Source organism: Glycine soja, chromosome 8, assembly GCF_004193775.1.
Source record: "Glycine soja cultivar W05 chromosome 8, ASM419377v2, whole genome shotgun sequence".
Taxonomy (NCBI): domain Eukaryota; kingdom Viridiplantae; phylum Streptophyta; class Magnoliopsida; order Fabales; family Fabaceae; genus Glycine; species Glycine soja.
The window spans coordinates 47,875,973-47,895,236 of NC_041009.1; the positions used below are offsets into that span (position 1 = coordinate 47,875,973).

Consider the following 19,264-nt stretch of genomic DNA (forward strand, 5'->3'; position numbering starts at 1 on the left):
CCTTGGTATTTGAATGATGAGGACATTTTCAGATTAATAAAAAGAAACAAAATAAAAATAAAATGTAATTTTATTCTCTAAAATTTTCAAAGTTCGATTCTAGTCCTCTAAAAAATTATCTACTTTTTGTTTCTTAAATTTTGAAATGTACTGCATTTGATTCTCAAATGCTATCTAAATCACTTTTTATTTCTATATAGTCCATGGGCTACAAATTGTGCTTTTGAAAATTAGACAAACGAAAAACAGACATTTTTTTAGAAAAATTAAAATTGAATTGCAAAAATTTTAGAAAGACCAAAATTATATTTTTTTTCTTTAAATAAAATAGATTAAAATAAAATGGAGTAAAATAAAATAAATTCATTTCATGGTTTAAATATGTCAATAGAAGGGAATCAGACTCTTATTCCATCTCATTATTTTAAATTTCAAGAAGGGGAAACAAAACTAAACAATAGAATAAAATAGATTTCACTAATTTTCATACTATATATATTCCACCTTGATTTTATCAATTTAAATAATAAAACATAATGCTATTGTATTTTATTCTTTTATTTTTCATGCTCTGTCATAAATCTAAATATATCCTCAATTTGCTAAGCAAAAACTCTAACTCGATCCGGCTTAAGAATTTTCGCATAGATCACGTGTATTAGTGTATAATTTGTAAGAATGTAATTCTCTGATACGACAATGAGAGTGAGAGTTTGATTTTTAGAGAAATAAATAAGTATTAACAATGCATGCAGAAAAGAGTAAGGAAATTAATAAAAATCGCGTAGAATCAGCAAAAATAAATATTAAGATCTACGATTGTTTGCAACTTGCAAGTTAATTTTCTCCACGGTAGGGAAAAAGAAAAAAGAGAAACGTAATGAACTGTGCATTGCATAATATTGATCACTTATGCTTATCATATCGGATTTTAAGCGATTTGCTTTCCAATTAACCTTGGTTATGGTAGATCTGTTGGAGGGTACACGTATAGTAATGGAAATAACACTATAACAGCATCGGTCCATGCGTACTTTAATGGAATTAACAATATCAATATTAGCTGATAAAACGAAACCTAGATATATTTTACAATATCTCTTAATAATTTTATACTTTCTAAAAAATTAAGCATACAACATTTAGAATAAATAACTTATTTTTGTTATGTATTCTCTTTTATAACTCAAATTTAAGTATTTAACTGTTGTGAACTAGGGAACTTTTCTATCGGTTCTACAAGTACATGGTAAATTGATCTCAAGTGTTCAAAGTATCAAGGGTAGAGAGATTCAAGGTGCTTCTTAATGGATTGATCACCTATTTGATAATAGTATGAAATATTAACAATTAAAAATAATGATAATAAAATTGAACTAATGATAATATATTTATAAAATATGAGAGAATATGTATAAGGTTTTTTTTTATATGTATAGGAATCCAAGATAAGTATGAGATTTACCATAACTTCAGTATCTTATTTAACCAACTCAGGTATAGCCCTCATTGATTTGTAAAAGGTTTTATAATTCGGCTAGTGTACATATATACTTGAAATAAGATATCTAAGTTAGAATTTTGTTTATAAAAAAAGATTTAGAGTGGAAAAAGTGAATGGTCCCATGTTATAAGGCGTCCAACAGAAAACCTCTGAAATTTGTATTTGATGAAGCAGGCAAGGCAAGTTGTATAGACATAGTTGGAGCACTGAGATTGGAGAAGTGACGGCTCAGAAAGAATGGCAAGGCAATGCAATGCAATGCCCTCTTCCCTTGATGAGTATTTTGATAGAATTGACAAGGCACTTACATGCTAATGCTAGTGACCACCCCAATACATATCAACATCATATCCTTCTATGGATAAAATGCTATAATACGTTAACATTATGTTATGACGAGACAAACAAGAAAATGCGATACTTATGAACAGCGTTTGGCACCATTTTGCTTAAAGTGGCCAAAGTGGATGACCACTTCACCGTTGAGGATGAGAGGAAGACTTGGAGCATGTTTTGCTAAAGAGATTATTATTCTACTTCTACAAGATGGGGTCGACTGAATTTGTTTTAACACAGTACCATGATCGTACTTCTCTCTATACCAATAACCAATTGAAACAAATGTGTTGTCAATCAAGTGACACCATTCTGTTCTGTATAACACTACCATCATATATCATATATATTCCTAAGGATAAGAACTTTTCTTTTCTTTTCTTTTCTTTTGCTTTGCACCAAATTACGAGAACCGTTGATGGGAATTTCATTTTAGTTTTCCTTTAAAACGTTGTTTACTGTTAACTTAAAATGTCATGAACAAAAAGCAGACAGGTCATATCCTCAGCTCAAACAAATCTTTTGCTTTCACATCTCTGTTCAGTATGATTTTGAATCAATTTTTTCTTAATATGAATAATTCTTTTATGATTTCTTAAGAAAATTTTCTTAACAATAAATATGATTATTTTTTATGATTGGTTTGGGATAAGGAATAAAAAAAGTAATAATAGTATAGAGATATGCAATGTAGTATTAAGTGTGATTTGCATATTTAGTCAAGCTGCTCAAAGACAAAGGGCAAAGTGAAGATTAGAGTAGAAATAGGAATCATAATTCACAATAGAGCAGTGATACACGTAGTAATAACCATCATCCAACCACTGCCTATATGGAATAAAATATATTATTTTATATTTAATAAAAGAAAAAGAAAATTTTCAAATAATGAAAAGGGAGAATTCAGCAGTTTAGGGTAGAATGTTTCTCTTTTTTTCTTTGTGTGTGTTTATCGTTCTCCCATCTTTATTGTGCGTTTACCCAAATCATCCCTCCCTTTCCATTGTGGGTTGATCCCACCACTCCTAACTCCCAGTGACACATTGCAAAAGATTAACAGAGAGAAGAGAGAAGAGAGCATCGCTCAATTAAAATATCTAAAATCTTTGTTTCATCCTACTCTTTTTGAACACATTACACCCAATTGATATATACAGATTAGTTAATCCGTAAGTTATATTAAAACTTACAGATTACTTAATCCATATGTTACACAAACAAACAAAATTAACGATGTACCTCCGACGTATCTCCGTTAATAATCGAACCAACTATCGATGTACCTCTGTGGATCTTTCACCTCGATCGAAGCAACAACGTGTATCTCTCACAACAATGAAAAATCAAGAGGAAACGGAGAAAACAAAGAAGGAATGAATGCATAACTCAAATTGAAAAGAAAAAAAAAATCAACTTAAAAAGGAAGAAGAAAGCAAAAGGATATTTTCATAATTACATAAAATTATTGGGTGCACAAGCAATAATGCTGGTGCACCTAGCAACACACCTTCTTGTAACATTTCATTTCCCAAATAAGATAATGTTGGTAGCCATATCTGTTTTCTCTTTGTCAAAAACTATAGAATCATAAGTAAAAACAAAATCATTAAATAAGGAAACTTACTCAGAATTTTTGTAATTTTTCATAAATTTCAACTAATAAAAAAATGTTTTAAAAATATATTACTAACATTTTTTTCCATCAATAAGTGATATGTACGTAATTTGCCTTGTAAACCATTAATTTGGTGGTTTGCCTTGATAGTAAAATGGAGAGAATTTTTTGTATTTTTAATCACTTTAAAAAGGTTAAATTAATTTTTTGTCCTCTAATTTTTTATTTAGGTTTAATTTGATTCTTTATTTTTTTTTATTCAATTTAATCCTCTAATTTTTAAAGTTGTAATTCATTTTTTTTTAAAAAATATGTATTTTGTGACAGTTTAAATTGACTGAGTGATAATTTTGAATAATTACAAAGTGTGATTTCTTACCATTTTGAGTGAATGACTAATTTGAATTAATTTAAGAAATCAAATGACCAAATTAAACAAAAAAAAAATTAAAGAACCAAATTGAATCTAAAAAATAATTTAACCTTTTAAAAAAAAAAGGGTTCAGCCTACAAATTCACTCAAGAAAGTATAGATTAAGATATAAGGTTAACTACAAAAGCACTAAAATGTTTGGTGATAGTGAAAACAAACATCAAATAGGGAATCGTATTTCTATAATAAAGATCTAGTGGCATAAATCATAAATGACTCTTATTTCACCCCTTTGGACACTAATATTTTACAATGTCTATCTCCTAAAGTTCTAATATGGTGTAACTTATCTTTTGTTCATAGTCTATCCAAATATTTCCCCTCCTATTTGTTTGCGGAGGAAGAGAAAAGGACAGCACAGCATTCATCTAATTTATAAACGTGAACTTGTTCTTTTTTCTCAGAAGAAAATGCCGTATATCTGTGTAGTACAGCATCATCGACTTATCTAGGCTTTCTATACAATGACAATGACACTTGCTTGTGCTGTGTGTGTAGGGTTTACCCAGCCCAATAACTCCTATGGATATTTAAGCCCAGTAATCGAGGGTGGAAATAATGGCTTAATTGTCCAAGTCTTTTGGTTTTTTATTATTCCGAATATGGGCTTTACTCCTATCCCCACAACTATGATAGTAGGATATACACACGCCTGTTTTTATGTCTTTTTCTTTTTCAGGATTCACATGCCGACTCTCTCTTACTACTACACTATAGACAACGTCTCTCATATTTTTGTCCAAGGAAAATTCGTGATGCTTAAGGTTAAGGGTAAGCAGCAGAAATCATTACAATCTTATAACTTTATGGTAAAAATTTTAATTTTGAAAAACAATAGTGTTCTTCAAAACATGGACCTCTTGAGAATGAGTAGTCGTTTATTTTTTTTGTAAACCCTCTTATTCATAACAGAATATTAATAAAAAAAAATTAAATGCATTCAATACAACATTCTACAAAAAAAAAATACAGAAGTTATTAGGAAAAATTAACGGTAAAAGAATTCAAAATCATTCCTTTCCAAAAGCTACCTTACCTTACATTTAAAAAAAAATTTACTAACATCATCCGTTATAAGCAATTATAAACATTTTATGTGAAACATTAGACTATACACTAATACAATCGCAAACCATAATGCAAACCACCATATAATTTATTAACAATAATTTTTTATAATTTATAATAATTACTAAACTATGTTATTAGTGATCAATTAAAAGTTTAAAGTTTTATTAAACCCATTTTTTTATACTTCTACATTTTCAATGCAATAAATACTCTTTTACCCAAACCTTTTACTGGTATTTTTTTTTTCTCTTTCAAGTTGTTAAAAAAAAGTTTAAAATTATTGAACATTGTTAATTTTTAAAAATAAATTTACTTAAACTCAAATTTCTATCTTTTATAATCTAAATGAATTATGCCATTCGTATTTTTAAAATAAAAAATACTTAAAATGACAAGAAAGCTTGGTGGCCCAACCGCATTCACAAAGGGGTTAACAATAACCCAAATTACAAAATAAAAACAACAACAATAATAAAACGGTTCTGTACTTCTGTTCTCTTATATCAAACACAGAAAGCCGATGAGTCAAAACTGAGCCGAGCCACTAGTCCTCAAGCCGAGCATTCAAGCCCCAGCTCCATCTTGCACGACGAGCCACTAAAATCCTTCAAATCAATCCTTCTCTTCTTCACCGGAACCACGTGCTGCGCACCTGATACCGGCTCGAACCCTAGCGTAAGCTCTAAACCAACATCATCGGTCCGGTCCAAGCGCTTCGGGTTGGATTCCGGTTCATCTCGGAAGAGGATCGAAGTCTCAGCAGACAAAATGCTCTCACTTTCCACCGCATTCGCCGCCTCCGACTGGTGGCTCAGCGTCGAATCGTGACTTCCAGACCGGTTCAACGCCTCCTCGGTCCAATCGCATGCCACCAAACCCGGTTCATCCGATCCGAATTCGGTTCCCGTATTCTTAGTGTTAATGTTGTTGTTTTGGTTGGCGGTGGATTTGGGCTTGGCGAGGGGTCGCTTCACTCGAGAGCGGGTCTTGACTCGTTGGTGCTGAGTTTCGTTGGACGCGGCGGCGGAGTTCTCGTCTTTGAACACGTGGCGTATGTCGTAAGCCTTGAGCGGTGGGCACCGCCCGCTAGCCGCGGCTTCAGACGTGATCGGCGTAATCGGCGCGCCTTTCAAGACGTTTTCCACGGCGGCTTGACACAGCTGCCAGCTCCCGGACCATAATAGCCCGACAGACCCGTAAATCGGGTTCACTATCCGACCGCATGCCTCGTACAACAACGAGCGAAAGATCGCTGCGAAAATTCAAACAAAAATACTGAAATTTAGTAAACACCTTTCATGTCTTAGTTGATGTGTGACTTTAAGAAAGTGCAAGAAAATGACACAAACCTGGACGAAGATGTTCGGGGCCTGCGTTAACGAGGTTCATGAGACCAGCACGACCATAAAACTTAGCGAGAAACACAGTAGCATTGGCTTGGGATTCTGGGCTTTTGATCCATTGTAAACAGGGTCTGATGCTGCAATTTTCACTGCAACCTTTTCTCAGAACTCGACATCCATTGCAACTCATCCGCATTTTTGAAGACCCAATTGAGAATCTAAGAGAATTGAGAAAGAAAGACGCGAAATTGATGACGATTTTGAAGGAGGCGGAGAAGTAGGAGAGAAAGAGAAGATTGTGATCATAGAATTGTGGGAAGGAAGGGTATATATTTGCTGGGGGGGGGGGGTTAGGAGAGAGAGAGAGAGGCAGTGGATTTTTCAGGTACTGGATTGTGGGGGACGCAGTTGTTTCTCAAGAATTGTTTTATAGTATTAGTAGTAGTAACAAAGAACAGCAACACACAAACCATGGTTTCCACGTTGAAAGAGGATGGAGTTGGAGGAAGTAAAGAGCTACTTTTGCAAGTGAAAAGGAGAGTCTCGTGAGAAGCGCGTGCGCTCAACTCCCAATCATAGGGAGACTCATTCCTCTGTAATTGGGACGTAGGTGACGTGGGATAAGCCTTAAATGGCACAGACCCGAAAGTGTCTGGTGCAAGTTGCAAGGTTGGAAAATTACGGAATCTGGCACTGGGAAGAGAGAAAGAGGGAAGTGCATGCAAATGGGTACAAAAATTGAGGAGAGAACAATGAAGCGCGTGGCGGCCACGGTCAGGTGACAGAGTGCGGTCGAATCGCCACATATTGTGGAATAAGGATCCCTTCATAGAGTGGTTTTTTTTAATGAAAATATCAAAAATGGGAAAGAGCTCCTGGTTTTCGGGAATTGAATGGAAAGTGGTTTTGGGACTAAACCGGACACTGGTTTCCGGTTTTGCTTTTAAGACTGTGGGCGCGGTTGATCAAAGAGGATATGGTTTTGGAGATGCCGTTTTTTGGTTCTAATCAATTTTAGGAAAATAATAAATAATAGTATCAGTTTATCTGTACTATGTTTTGAATATAAAAAATTAAATAAAAATTGATACTCCTTCAATAAGGGGAATGAACATGCCCGACTTGCATTTCTTTAGCCACTTTGCTCTAACTAACACCTTCCATAGTTTTTATACATTTTTTTATTTTCCTAATCTAGTATCTTTTACTTCACGTTCTTTCGTTATTATTAACCAATATTTTTAGGATATTGGTTAAAAAATAATATATATTAAATGTTAAAAAAATAAATATTTTTATTAAAATACATAAAATTATATCATCAATGAGTTTTTTTTAAATAATTTTCATTATAGATGATTTGGTGTATAATATATAACTTTGATATTCCTCACATATATATTAGTATTAGATTGATGATTGATCATTGCATTCAGCAGCAAACTCGGTCTAAATTTTATTCGTTTTGATACCAACTAAAGTAATATGTATATAGACTAAATTGGTTGTTTAGTACAAGTATTTTATATGGATGTACATGTACGTTTCAGTCGTTGCTGATACTTTATATATCTTATAGTAATATTTATCTGTGAAGTTTCATTTGAGTAAAATTAAGGATTTCTATTACCAAATTTTGCGATATGTTAATGAACTCATTTCCAAGCATTTTGTATTGGCTTTTTTATAAATCTCTTCCACTCAATACAGAGTACAGACGCTGACTTTATATATTGATCAGGGAAAATAAAATAAAAGATACAGAAAGATGGAGGGAAATAAAAGCTTAGGGGAAGGAAAAACACGATTTGCATACGGCTTTGTGGCACGTACTCATCACTTTTTGACTTAAATTTCTGTCACGTTTGTGTGATCAGATCAGGGAAATCCATTCAGCTGTGAACGACACAATGCCATCCATGATCCAATACTGTCTCCCTCCCCCTTCGTTTACAGCTCTCGGTTTTGGGGACTGTATAATTCCACTCAGAATTCTATTTAATTTTCAATACACCATATGTATGTATATTGATACATATATAAAATGAGTTTACTTATATACGTAATAGTAATACATTATATATACATGTGCGTGTACGTGAAGATATTCGATCATTTTGTAATCTTTAATTTGGTTTTTATGCTTATATTCATTTAATCAATTTGTAGTCATAATATTCTTATTCGTAAAAGTTTTTTTCTCATTACGTACGCACCCAAGAAAACTCAGGAAAACGAAAAATGCCATTTTGTTTTGCGTACACGGATTCCCGATCCGTTGAAGATAACCAACATATGTAACATAATTAGGAAATTTTTATGCTGGTGTTAGTATTTTACAATATTAAATAAAAATTATCAAGCTAGAGAAAATGATTATTAATCTTACGTTGAAGTGGACACGTGTGGAGAAGGAGATGAAAGTGGTAAATGTGGCGTACATGCAAGCAGAAGAGGAGAGCGCGTGGTTGGAATGTCAGAAGCCAATTTATTTGGAATCTCATCCCATCTTTCCACTTAAGCTCCTGGTTTTTGGGAACTATACTTTAATTAATTGTTGTTAAGTGTTGCTAACACTGGTTTTCTTAAAAACCAATGCCTGGTTTCTGGTTTAGATTCAGTCCTATGGGCGACTCTGCTGTGGTTCCCACACGCTACTATTTTCAATCTACGTTCATTGAATTGAATGCTTCATTAATGTGAAAGCCTTGATTAGTGATCATTTCTTAATGCTAAACCAAAAATGTTTGGATTATTACTCATTAGTGGATTGGCCCAGTAGCTGACCAACTATATGGTATATTCAACTCCTATCTTCTCTCAACTTTTTCCATGGAGCTAAATGCTTAAATCCTCTAAACAGCCATCTATTTGTTGCATTGAAATATGCTTTCATGTGAAGGTCAAATGTTTTTTGCTTTTCTTTTTTATTTCTTCAGTTGAGTCCATATGTTTGAGGGTTTTATTTTAATTATCATCATCAGGCTATTATTATACTTCCTCCTTTCTTTATTTTAAAAAAATGACATGTAGATTATGAATTATAATAAATATATTTTAATATAATTTTTATTATCATCTCTTTCATACTTATGTTAAGTGTACAAAATATTACATCTATTTCTTTTTATTATTTTTTTAAGATGGAAATAAAGTTAAAAAATGTACTGTAATTAAGATTTTTATTTATATATTATTTAACTTTTTAATATGATTCTCGTTATCATTTCTCTCTATAAAATATTTCAGAATTAAGTAGAAATAAACATTTAGTTAAAAATGATAAATTAAAAATATAATAATTGACATTGTCTCAAATTTTAAAAAATATAGATAAATAAATAAACTAAATAAAGATAAAAATAGTTGGACTGTTTCTAAAATGTTTATTATCCTAAATACTGGAGATTTTAAAATGAGTCAAGTTCGATAGGTTGATTCAATTAGTTTAATGTGTAAGTTAGGTTTAGCCATTAAATTAGGGTAGTTGTTAAGTATATTTTTCCATATTTTTTTTAAGATACCTTTTTTTTTTAATTCCCCTCCTCCCAAATAAGTTTATAGAAAATATAATACATGCTGGTAAGGTTGAGCATGGGTCGGGTTCGAGCGGGTTTCGGGCCAACTCAAGCAATCCAAGCCAATTCGATAAGTTACAAAACAGGCCTCACTTCGATCGCTTTTTGTCTTCGAGTTGTGTGGGTTTGGGTTGGGCGAGTTACGGGTGAGTCGATTAGGTTCAAATGGGTTGGACCAAGAGTTTAAACTTTTTTTTCATATTCTTAATTTATTCATTTGGGTTTGGCCCATATTGTCAAGCCAAATTTTATCATTCAATTTTTTCTTTGTTGTTTAATGTCCATAAAATTTTGTATTAATTGAAATTAAATGGCTAGAAGACTAAAAAATCAACTAAAAATAAAACATCAAATGACTGGATGAGTAAATGATGTTCAAATACAAACTAAATCTGTAAAGCTTAAAAAAGTTTTAAGGCACCAAATATGCAGCCTAGTAATGTACTACTCCCATAGGTTATTACATGTCATAATAATAATTACATTTTAAATTTTCACAACAATGGTCAATTTGCATCTTCACGTAACATCTAATTCCAACTTTCAACTTTCATAGTGGGGAGTCTTCCTTTTAAAAGACCAAAACCTCAATTTGCTTATTCAGCTAACAATTAACAATGTTGTTAGTACAATGGTCATATTGCATAAGTCATTGGGTTTTTGTTTTTAATTAAATGAAATCTTCTAAGTTTATACCTTGTTCTTAAAAGAGCTAAACATCTTGAGCTTCATTAACATCTTGGTTGGCGTGATTAAGGATAGCATGCAAAAATTCAGAACATGATTTCAAGTGGTTAACTAAGTTAGAGGTACCATTACAGTTAGTACCACATAAATATTTTTCACCACAAAATTACATACTGCAATTATATTTTTAGCATCATTTTCAAGAAGCTTTGTGAAGTGGTCCTACATTAGAAATAGATTGTTCCATTAGTGCTTTAATGAGAGAGAGAAAAGACAATCAATAGTCAACTATTAAAAATAATAATCGAACCAAATCTAAATCATTATATACACAAAAATAGTGCACACCAATTATATCCAACACAATATTTTCTTACCAAATAGTTATTAACTCAATGGAATTTTTCAGAAGCACTTCAATGAAGTTGACATAACCAATATGTTTCCCTCCCACTTGCTACTTTCCTCCTGAAACTGACCAATTTACAATCACAACATGAACTCAACTTGTGTGGATAATCAACAAGCACATTCTCAGAAGTTTGCCACTACTTTAGTATCAAACCCAAAAAGTTCATATTACTGATTATTGAAGAGACTAAACAGAAGAAATAGTATATCACCTTCTAATCTCCTATAAAAGGTATCGAAACAATCTATCACTTATGTTGTAGAAATAGGTATTTTTAGGGGGGAAAATAAAAAAGAAGTGAAATAACATATTTAGTCCTTTATCTTATTTGCTTGGTTCAATTTGATCCTTTATTTTTTATAATATTCATTTCGGTCATTTTTAAAAAATTATTCAAAATGGTCCTTCCATCCATTAAAATTTGATGTTGTTAATGAAATAAAGATATTAATGACTAAAAATCACTACAAAATATAAGTTTTTTCTCTTCATCTTCTCCCTCTCTTTTTCTCTATTATCATTCTTCCTTTCTCTCTCTCTCTTCGGACCTCGAGTCACATAACCTCCTCCTCCTTCTCCTCGACAACGTCAATGACCTCTTACATTTTAGAAACCTGTGTGGATCCTCTTCTCCACACCCCACGAAGTCATTATCTCACAAAACAATTCTCATTTGCACAAGTTCCTCCACTTTGTTATGGCGGCAGAACTGACAACATGGCTAGTTCACCAAGACTAGTGGTGCACGACCACCATGTTTGCCACCCCAATCTTAACCCTAACCCAAAACCTAATTCCCAAATTTGTCAAAAACACAACACCAGGTTTGGGAACAAAAAATTCTAGATGGTGATTCAAATGCGCAAACGCCGTAAAATTGTGAATATTGATTTGAAAAACAAAAAAATAAAAATATAAAGCCCCAAATTTCATAATAGAAGACCCTCAGATATGTGAATGTTGTGGATTTGAAACGCAACACCATATTTAAACTCTCAAAATCTCATAATAGAGGACATGTGTTAAGATGGAAGTGTTGTTGTACTGATTGCCTTGGAAGAAGCTTGAAGAGGACGAAAAATTGCCTATCATTCACTTTGTGATTTTCAATCTGAGAATTAGGATTTGTCATTTTTAATTTGAAAATTTGAGTTTGTTCATTTTGTGTTGGTTAAAAGTTGTTGTTATTTGTAAATTACTTAACAATATTAACTTTAAATTGACAGAAGGATCATTTTGAATCAATTTTAAAAGATAAATGATCAAATTAAACTTTTTAAAAGATAAAGGATCAAAATAAATTAAACAAATAAGATAAAGGATGAAATTGGTCATTTGACCAAATAAAAATGAAAAAGGAGGTATATTTAATAATATGGGGAGGTATATTTAACAATTGCCCAAAATTAGGCTTGAATTTATTTTGACTTAATTGATCCGCTCTAGCCTAAAGCTTATAAGTCCATTTATAAGAGGCTTTTTTTTAATAATATTAAAAATTTCACTTATTATAACAATTTAAATCTACTATAATATTTTGTTGATTCACATGTATCTTCTCTAGTAGTGGAGACTATCTAAGGATTTTCCATCAAAGGTGTTAGCTTCCACCTGGAGCCATATCTACAAAGAGGCTAACCATGTCGATGATGCGCTTGCTAAACAGGATTTGTCGAGTAGTCAGAGATATGTTAACATTTTTTTTATTTCCCCCTTTTCTAACTAGTTTTATTGTGGTTGATGTAATTGATACTCAATTTTCTTGTGGATTTTAAATAAAGTTTCTCATTGGGGTATGTTATCCCCGAACTTGCCAAAAAAACAAAATATCTTATTGTTTTATAGCATTTAAATGTCTAGTGATTAAAATTGCTACAATAAAATAGTTAAAACTGTTACAAAAGTCTTTATTTTTTAATAGTGAATTTCTCATGAAAATATATTTGTATTGTCTTTTTTATATGTAGCAAGTATAAAAAAATTTATAATATTTATATATCATATTTAACCAACTGAATTAAATCTCCTTAATATATGTTTGTATTATCTTGATCTTAAAATGAAACAACTTATCATCAAAAAATAAAAAAATGTCAAGATGTTATATTATTTGATATAACATTTATACTTATATTTTAAGTCACTGAATAAATAAATACTAGTTATATTTTAATAATCTATATTAGTAATTAATTTTAATATTTTTAAAACAAAAGTAATTTTTTAATGCTTTATTGTTTGATAAATAATAATATTAATAAAAATAACTTAGCTTAATTGTAAAATGATTTTGGTCTACCTTATTTTAATTGTTTTCATTTAATTTTTATAGTTTTTTAATAATTAAAACTGATTCTTTTTCCTTTAAATTTCATTTAGAAATTAAGAAAAATCTAATAATTTTTTTTAATAAGAATGTATAAAACGAAAAATGAAAAGTACTTAATGTATTTAATTAAAACTAATTAAAAAAAACAACTTTATTACTACATCTTGTGTGTTCCATTGTTTTTTTTTGTTATATAATCTGTATATTAAAATTAATTTACAGAAAAATCATGTAAATAATTTACATATTACACTATTCAAAATAAAAATATATAAAATGATATAAAATAAAATTAAAAATATTTATATATTAAATATTTTTTTATTTATTAATTTTGATGATTTTAAAAAATTAATAATTCATATAACTAATGATACATAAAACATAATGTTAAAGTATTTAATTAAAAAAATAAGTGAATTAATAATTTATTTTTATATTTATGAATAAAAAATAAAAATTTCAATTTTTATTAAAAATATTTTTTATTTTTATTTTATTTATTTTTTTTAGAATAGAATTATATAGAGACCAAAATTATAATTTAATCTTTTTTAATATAAATATTTTATAATTGTTAAAACAATTAAAAAATTAAAGTAACACGTAAATGAAAATACATACATATATATATATATATATATATATATATATATATATATAGGTAATTAGAATTATTGTACTCTGAATAACGCTAACCTGAAGAAAAGAGTGTAAGAGTAGGAAACGAGATTGACGAACCCTAAGCTGAAAGAAGAAAAAATGTCTGGCGTGAAGAGAGCACTGAGGCAGTTCACCTTCGGAACCGGCAAGACCGCCGGTCGCAACTCGGCGGGGCGCATAACGTCCTTCCACCGCGGCGGCGGAGCCAAGCGCTTGCAACGAACCGTCGATCACAAACGGAATACCGCTTCTTCTCTCGGCGTCGTCGAAAGGATCGAGTACGACCCTAACCGCTCCTCCAAAATCGCCCTCGTTCGCTGGATCGAAGGCGTCCATCACCGTCGCCGCCGCGCTGCCCCCGCCAACGCCGCTTCGCCCAAGCTCCTCCATCTCGATCCCGCCGCTACCGACGCTAACAGCATTCGCGGCGTTTTCGCTCTCAATTCGATGCTGCCGCACACTCACGCTGGAACATCCTCCAGAGAGCTTTTTCTGTCTGCGTTGGCGTCCAAGGCCAAGGGATCAGAATCGGAATCGGTTTCTTCGCTCGGAATTCCGAGGTTCGCGGTTGCGGCGGCGAGGGCTCCGTTCTTCGCGCAGCGTGCGAGAGGGGAGGAGACGTTGGAGGTTCGGCATTGGAGAAGGAATAGCGACGCGTGGGCGCATAGGAACAAACGTAAAGCAGCGATTTCGTGGCAAAGCATTGCTCGTTGAGTTGACTGATGGTGTTCAGAATTGTAAAACTAAACTTATAATCTCTCTCGCTTTTTTTTTTAAAAGGATTAATTGCTAGTTGAGGTTGTGTTTCTCTGAATGTTGAGGCATGAACCATGGATTGGTGAATGCTGTTTAGTGTTAAGGTCATTTGCACTGGACTTTATTGGTGACTCTAGTGAAATTGAGAGAGGAGCTGAATGATTATTGTTGTTTTTCTGAACTGGAAATAATCAGTGTCTTTGGAATAGATAGTTATTAAGACTGATTCTTTTTATTTCGTTGAAATTTAAAGATCGGAACAGAATAGATGACTGTGTCATTTCCATCATCCTGTTTCGAGTGATTGAGGAAAGGACTTACCAGTTTACTTCTCATTTGGATTAGTAGGAGCAATGTTTGTGAGTTAATATTTAGCCAGAGATGTCTTCTTTTAATTGTATCAGTTATTTTTTAACTGAAATTTCATAAGTATGCCAATTGGAACTAAGAAATTAACTGTATGGCAGAACTTGTTTGAGGGTTAAATATTTCGGCTATATGTGTAGAAACCTAGATTGAACGTGTTTTCTAATTATGACTCCCCTTGCACTTATTGTGTTTGTTTCAACTTTCAAGCTTTGTTATGTTATTCCGGGGAATGTGAAGGAATATGACATTCCTGTGTGTTCATTTTCATGTTGAGGGGTGCGTGTTCCCTCAGGAATATTGGAAATTATCTCGTAACCCAGCTAGTAACTTCATTCCCACACCAACTTGTTTCTTGGATTTTTAAAATATTCCCATGAATAATTTACTCATGTAAGTAAAACATTTTTGGTGTTGTATACCTGAAAATTTCATTGCTGGGAATATAATTGTGTAGTCTTGGACCTTGTTATGTGCCGAAAGAGTAAAGTCAAAAAATGAAATATATGTGGATCATGTTTCTATCCCGCAGGAGAAAGAAACTAATAGGAAATCAAATGCTACTACTGGCTGCTGCTAACGTCCTGATGCTATTACTCTAATATAAAGGTTTTTGGTGAATAGATCGTTGTTTCATCAAATTTGCGATGATTACTGATTAGTTCTTTGAGGAATTTGATTAAGGTAGTTAGGTATATATAGCTAACTAACAGGTTTGGGCTGGTTGGTCTAACCAGTCAGGTAACCCCAGTTCGGGTGGCTTATTAAACTTGTTGACCTCAAGAAACTGGAGCTTCAAATTGGGTGGGTCTGATATGAAGGGAAAAGTGAAGAAAGCCCCCTCCACAAAATTTCTTCCATTATTCTCTGCCAAATCAATTTTCTCACGGTTCTCTCTAACACGTGCCAGATTTATACTCAAGCAATTAAGCCCAATCTAATAATTCTAATTAACAATTTGATCTTACTCTGAAAACCAGCCTCTTGCATGTTTCATCTCTTGTAACTTATATAGGGCTGTGGCCTCCCCCACACAAGTAATGGCTTCTTCCGGTCTGCTAATTCACTCTTACATTCTCCAGTAAATGAGAGATGACTATATTGTCAGTTCAGAGACACATCATCTCATAATTATTATGAATGAAATATGTTGCATTAAAGAGTTGTTTGTATGACGTAAACTTGGGTCCGCGGTGTGAGTTATGCATGGTTTCCTCTTGCCATTTCTTGGAACGATCTTGTCACAGTTTAAATCAAGCAAAACAACCGAGGCATCTCTTGAAACCTCTTCACAGCCCACACAAGATCTTTAAGCCTGCATGACGGATTAAACTTCCATACTCCAACCAAAGTAATTGAAAGCTGAGATGAAAAGACAAAACAATCTAAAGGTCCAGATTTTATTTCGCTAACTGGTCCTTATATGTTAAAAGAAAAAATTGTCACATGATGCAATTTGTCTTCAGGTGCCAGCTTCATTTCTGAGTTTCAATTTGGTTGAATCAAGAAGGGAGTGGGAGAGAGGGTACTTGAAAATACGTGACTTCTGATATTTGTAAGTTGTAATCATGCAAGATAAGGCTGTCTTATGATTTACAATTTTGGTTTTCATTGTATGGTTTGCTAAAGTTTATCAATCACATAATGATCGGTCATGATCGTTGTTTTCCAATTTCCACATATAAGCTTGTCCATTAAACAACTATGAACGGTATGGAGTCTAATCAGTCAATTCTTCTTGCTCTGGCTTCATATTTCATTTTGCTTATCCACTTTGGACTTTGCTTTTGAGGGAAATGTAGAAAGGATTTTGCCATGCATGCACTAGTGAAGAAAGAAGCACATTTCTCAACTACTACCCAACAAAAAGGGCAAGAGACTGTCAGTTGAGACTTGAGAAGGTTCTTTCCATTGAATTTTTCCTACCCTGAAATGTCATTTAGCTTAACCCATGCCTTATATGATAGATGGAGTATTTGTGAAGAAGGGATGGTCAGAAAATTCCGTAAGGCCAGCATTCAAAATTTTCCATTCTGGTGTGGCTAATATGCTGCAATGCAATCATTTTCACAATCCAACGGTTGAGATTAGGCACCAGTCAATCCCCTCAGTTTTTTGAGGTCATTTGGTCTCTATATACAGCAAGTTTTCGAGTAGAAGGTTTGCATCTCAAACAAACAAACAGCTATCAGAGTGTGAGTAGAAGCTGATAAGGGAAAAAGAAATGGCTTCCTCTATGATGTCCTCCCCAGCTGTTACCACCGTTAACCGGGGCAGCATGGTGGCTCCATTTACTGGCCTCAAGTCTATGGCTGGCTTCCCAGTTAGAAAAACTAACTATGACATTACCTCTATCGCAAGCAACACTGGAAGAGTACAATGCATCAACACACAATGCAAATAAAAGTTTATTAACTAACTATAACCCTCTACTACTAGGTATGGCCTCCGATTGGCAAGAAGTTTGAGACTCTATCCTATCTGCCACCACTTACACGAGAGCAATTGTTAAAGGAAGATGGATGGATTCCTTGCTTGGAATTCGAGTTGGAGGTGAATTAATTAGTTTCAATGCAACTCTACATTGGTTTTGAATTTTGATGGTTTCATTTGGTGTGTGAGAGTGCCGAAAGGTTTTGTGTACCGTGAGAACCACCGATCACCTGGATACTATGATGGAAGCTACCAATGTTTGGGTGCACAGACTCAGCTCAGGTGTTGAAGGAGGTTGATGAGGCCAAAAACGGAGTGCTTATGTTAAAGGATATAAACTATCCAACAGTACAAAAGCAAAAGGCTAGAAATAAGAACACAAGTAGAAAAAGGTGCTCCCTAACTAATAACTGTAACTTTGAACTTAAGAATAAGCGTTCAATCCAATCCAATCCAACGTGAAGTAAATATGTTCAATTTATACTCCTGTTTCCATGTAGCTACTGAACTTTCAACACCAAATAACTCTTACAACTTCAGCATGTTCTTAATTAAAAACAAGTAGTTACTTGTCCAGTCTGCTACAATTTCATTGATATGCTAGCATTTAATTTGTTTGGGACATTTCTTCACTCCTTTCCGCAACATACAAATCATAATTGTAGTCTTGCAAGGACCACACGAATCCAAATTCAACATAAAGCCAAATACAGTTGGATTTGATCAAGTTCTCTAATTTGTTACTTACCAAAAACATTTTTTCTTGAACCATCAGAATCCCAATATTTGTTAGAATCTGATCATTGGCTGATAAATAATCTGAAATCCACTTCTAATTCTTTTTTGAATTTGATTTCTCTCTTATTAGTAAACAGCATGATATGATCACGTTGTTGATAGAAGACTATAACTTTTATTACATATAATTAGAGGGTCCTGGAACCAATCATAGTGAGTCATGTTATTTATTATATCTTTCTCTCTAGCTATAAGGTGACTATATCCATATCTTGTTACTCAATATTGAGAGATCCAAATCCTTTCTTTTTTACTTGGAACTCGTAGCTGCTATCATGGATTACTAGCTAACTGGTTAATCATTTAGCTGTGTGGAGTTTGTGAGGTTTGATATACATAATAGTGTCTCGATCCGTGCATTTAACTTTGGATTAAATATTAAATAATGGGCCCATTTGATAGCAGTATTTGTGGAAAAGACTGCAATAAGAGAAAGAAACAGATAAGAAGTTTCGTTTAGCTAATTGACTTTTTAATGACTTAAGACTAATTTCTTTAGCTTATTTTCAAATTTAAAAATTGTGGTCAAGTTTAAATTTCTTTTCACAAATTTTGTGGAGGAAAAAATATTTAAGAAATTGTTCTTTGGGAAGATTATTGATATAAGTTTTGCGGACTGCAGTAAATCCGTCTCTGACTCAGTTAAGGTTATGTTCATGTGGTGACTGCAAGCTAGCACAACATGGCCCCGCAACTTAAAATTAAGAAAAATTAAAGCCCCAGACTCTCATAAATCCTACATTTTCGTAAAACGCATTTTTTATAACTCAAAAAAAAGTATTTAATTTCTTATAGCTCCAGTCGTGGTTTAGTTTGTAATCTCCATTTACTCATAAAATATAACTAATTTATAAATTACAAGAATTACTTTAGAATAAATATTAATACTAAAATAAAACATTTTTTCTTTTTTTATTTGAAGCATTGGAATTTTAAAATT

At 32.7% G+C, this 19,264-nt stretch overlaps 2 protein-coding genes and 1 pseudogene across 2 annotated transcripts; 2 read left to right on the forward strand and 1 right to left on the reverse strand.

Annotated features, from left to right (window-relative positions):
* Positions 1-5,348: 5,348 nt before the first annotated feature.
* LOC114423841 (LOB domain-containing protein 41-like) lies at positions 5,349-6,837 on the reverse strand. The gene is made up of 2 exons (XM_028390741.1): positions 6,309-6,837; positions 5,349-6,211 (listed from the first exon to the last, which is right to left on the reverse strand). Exons 1-2 carry the CDS (start codon positions 6,496-6,498, stop codon positions 5,511-5,513), a joined length of 891 nt encoding a protein of 296 aa, XP_028246542.1. The 5' UTR covers positions 6,499-6,837; the 3' UTR covers positions 5,349-5,510.
* Positions 6,838-13,985: 7,148 nt separating this feature from the next.
* Positions 13,986-15,122, forward strand: LOC114423843 (60S ribosomal protein L2, mitochondrial-like). Its single transcript, XM_028390743.1, has one exon. The coding sequence runs from the start codon at positions 14,071-14,073 to the stop codon at positions 14,683-14,685; it is 615 nt and encodes a 204-aa protein (XP_028246544.1). The 5' UTR covers positions 13,986-14,070; the 3' UTR covers positions 14,686-15,122.
* A 2,068-nt stretch (positions 15,123-17,190) lies between these two features.
* LOC114424262 lies at positions 17,191-18,033 on the forward strand (annotated as a pseudogene).
* The last annotated feature ends 1,231 nt before the right edge of the window (positions 18,034-19,264 follow it).

What these genes read in the sequence shown, in the direction of transcription:
- LOC114423841 (XM_028390741.1), bottom strand. Translation starts at nt 6,498, where the DNA reads ATGCGGATGAGTTGCAATGGATGTCGAGTTCTGAGAAAAGGTTGCAGT. An exon ending in CCCCGAACATCTTCGTCCAG is followed by an intron (nt 6,212 to 6,308) that starts GTTTGTGTCATT and finishes GAATTTTCGCAG; the next exon opens with CGATCTTTCGCTCGTTGTTG.
- LOC114423843 (XM_028390743.1), top strand. Translation starts at nt 14,071, where the DNA reads ATGTCTGGCGTGAAGAGAGCACTGAGGCAGTTCACCTTCGGAACCGGC.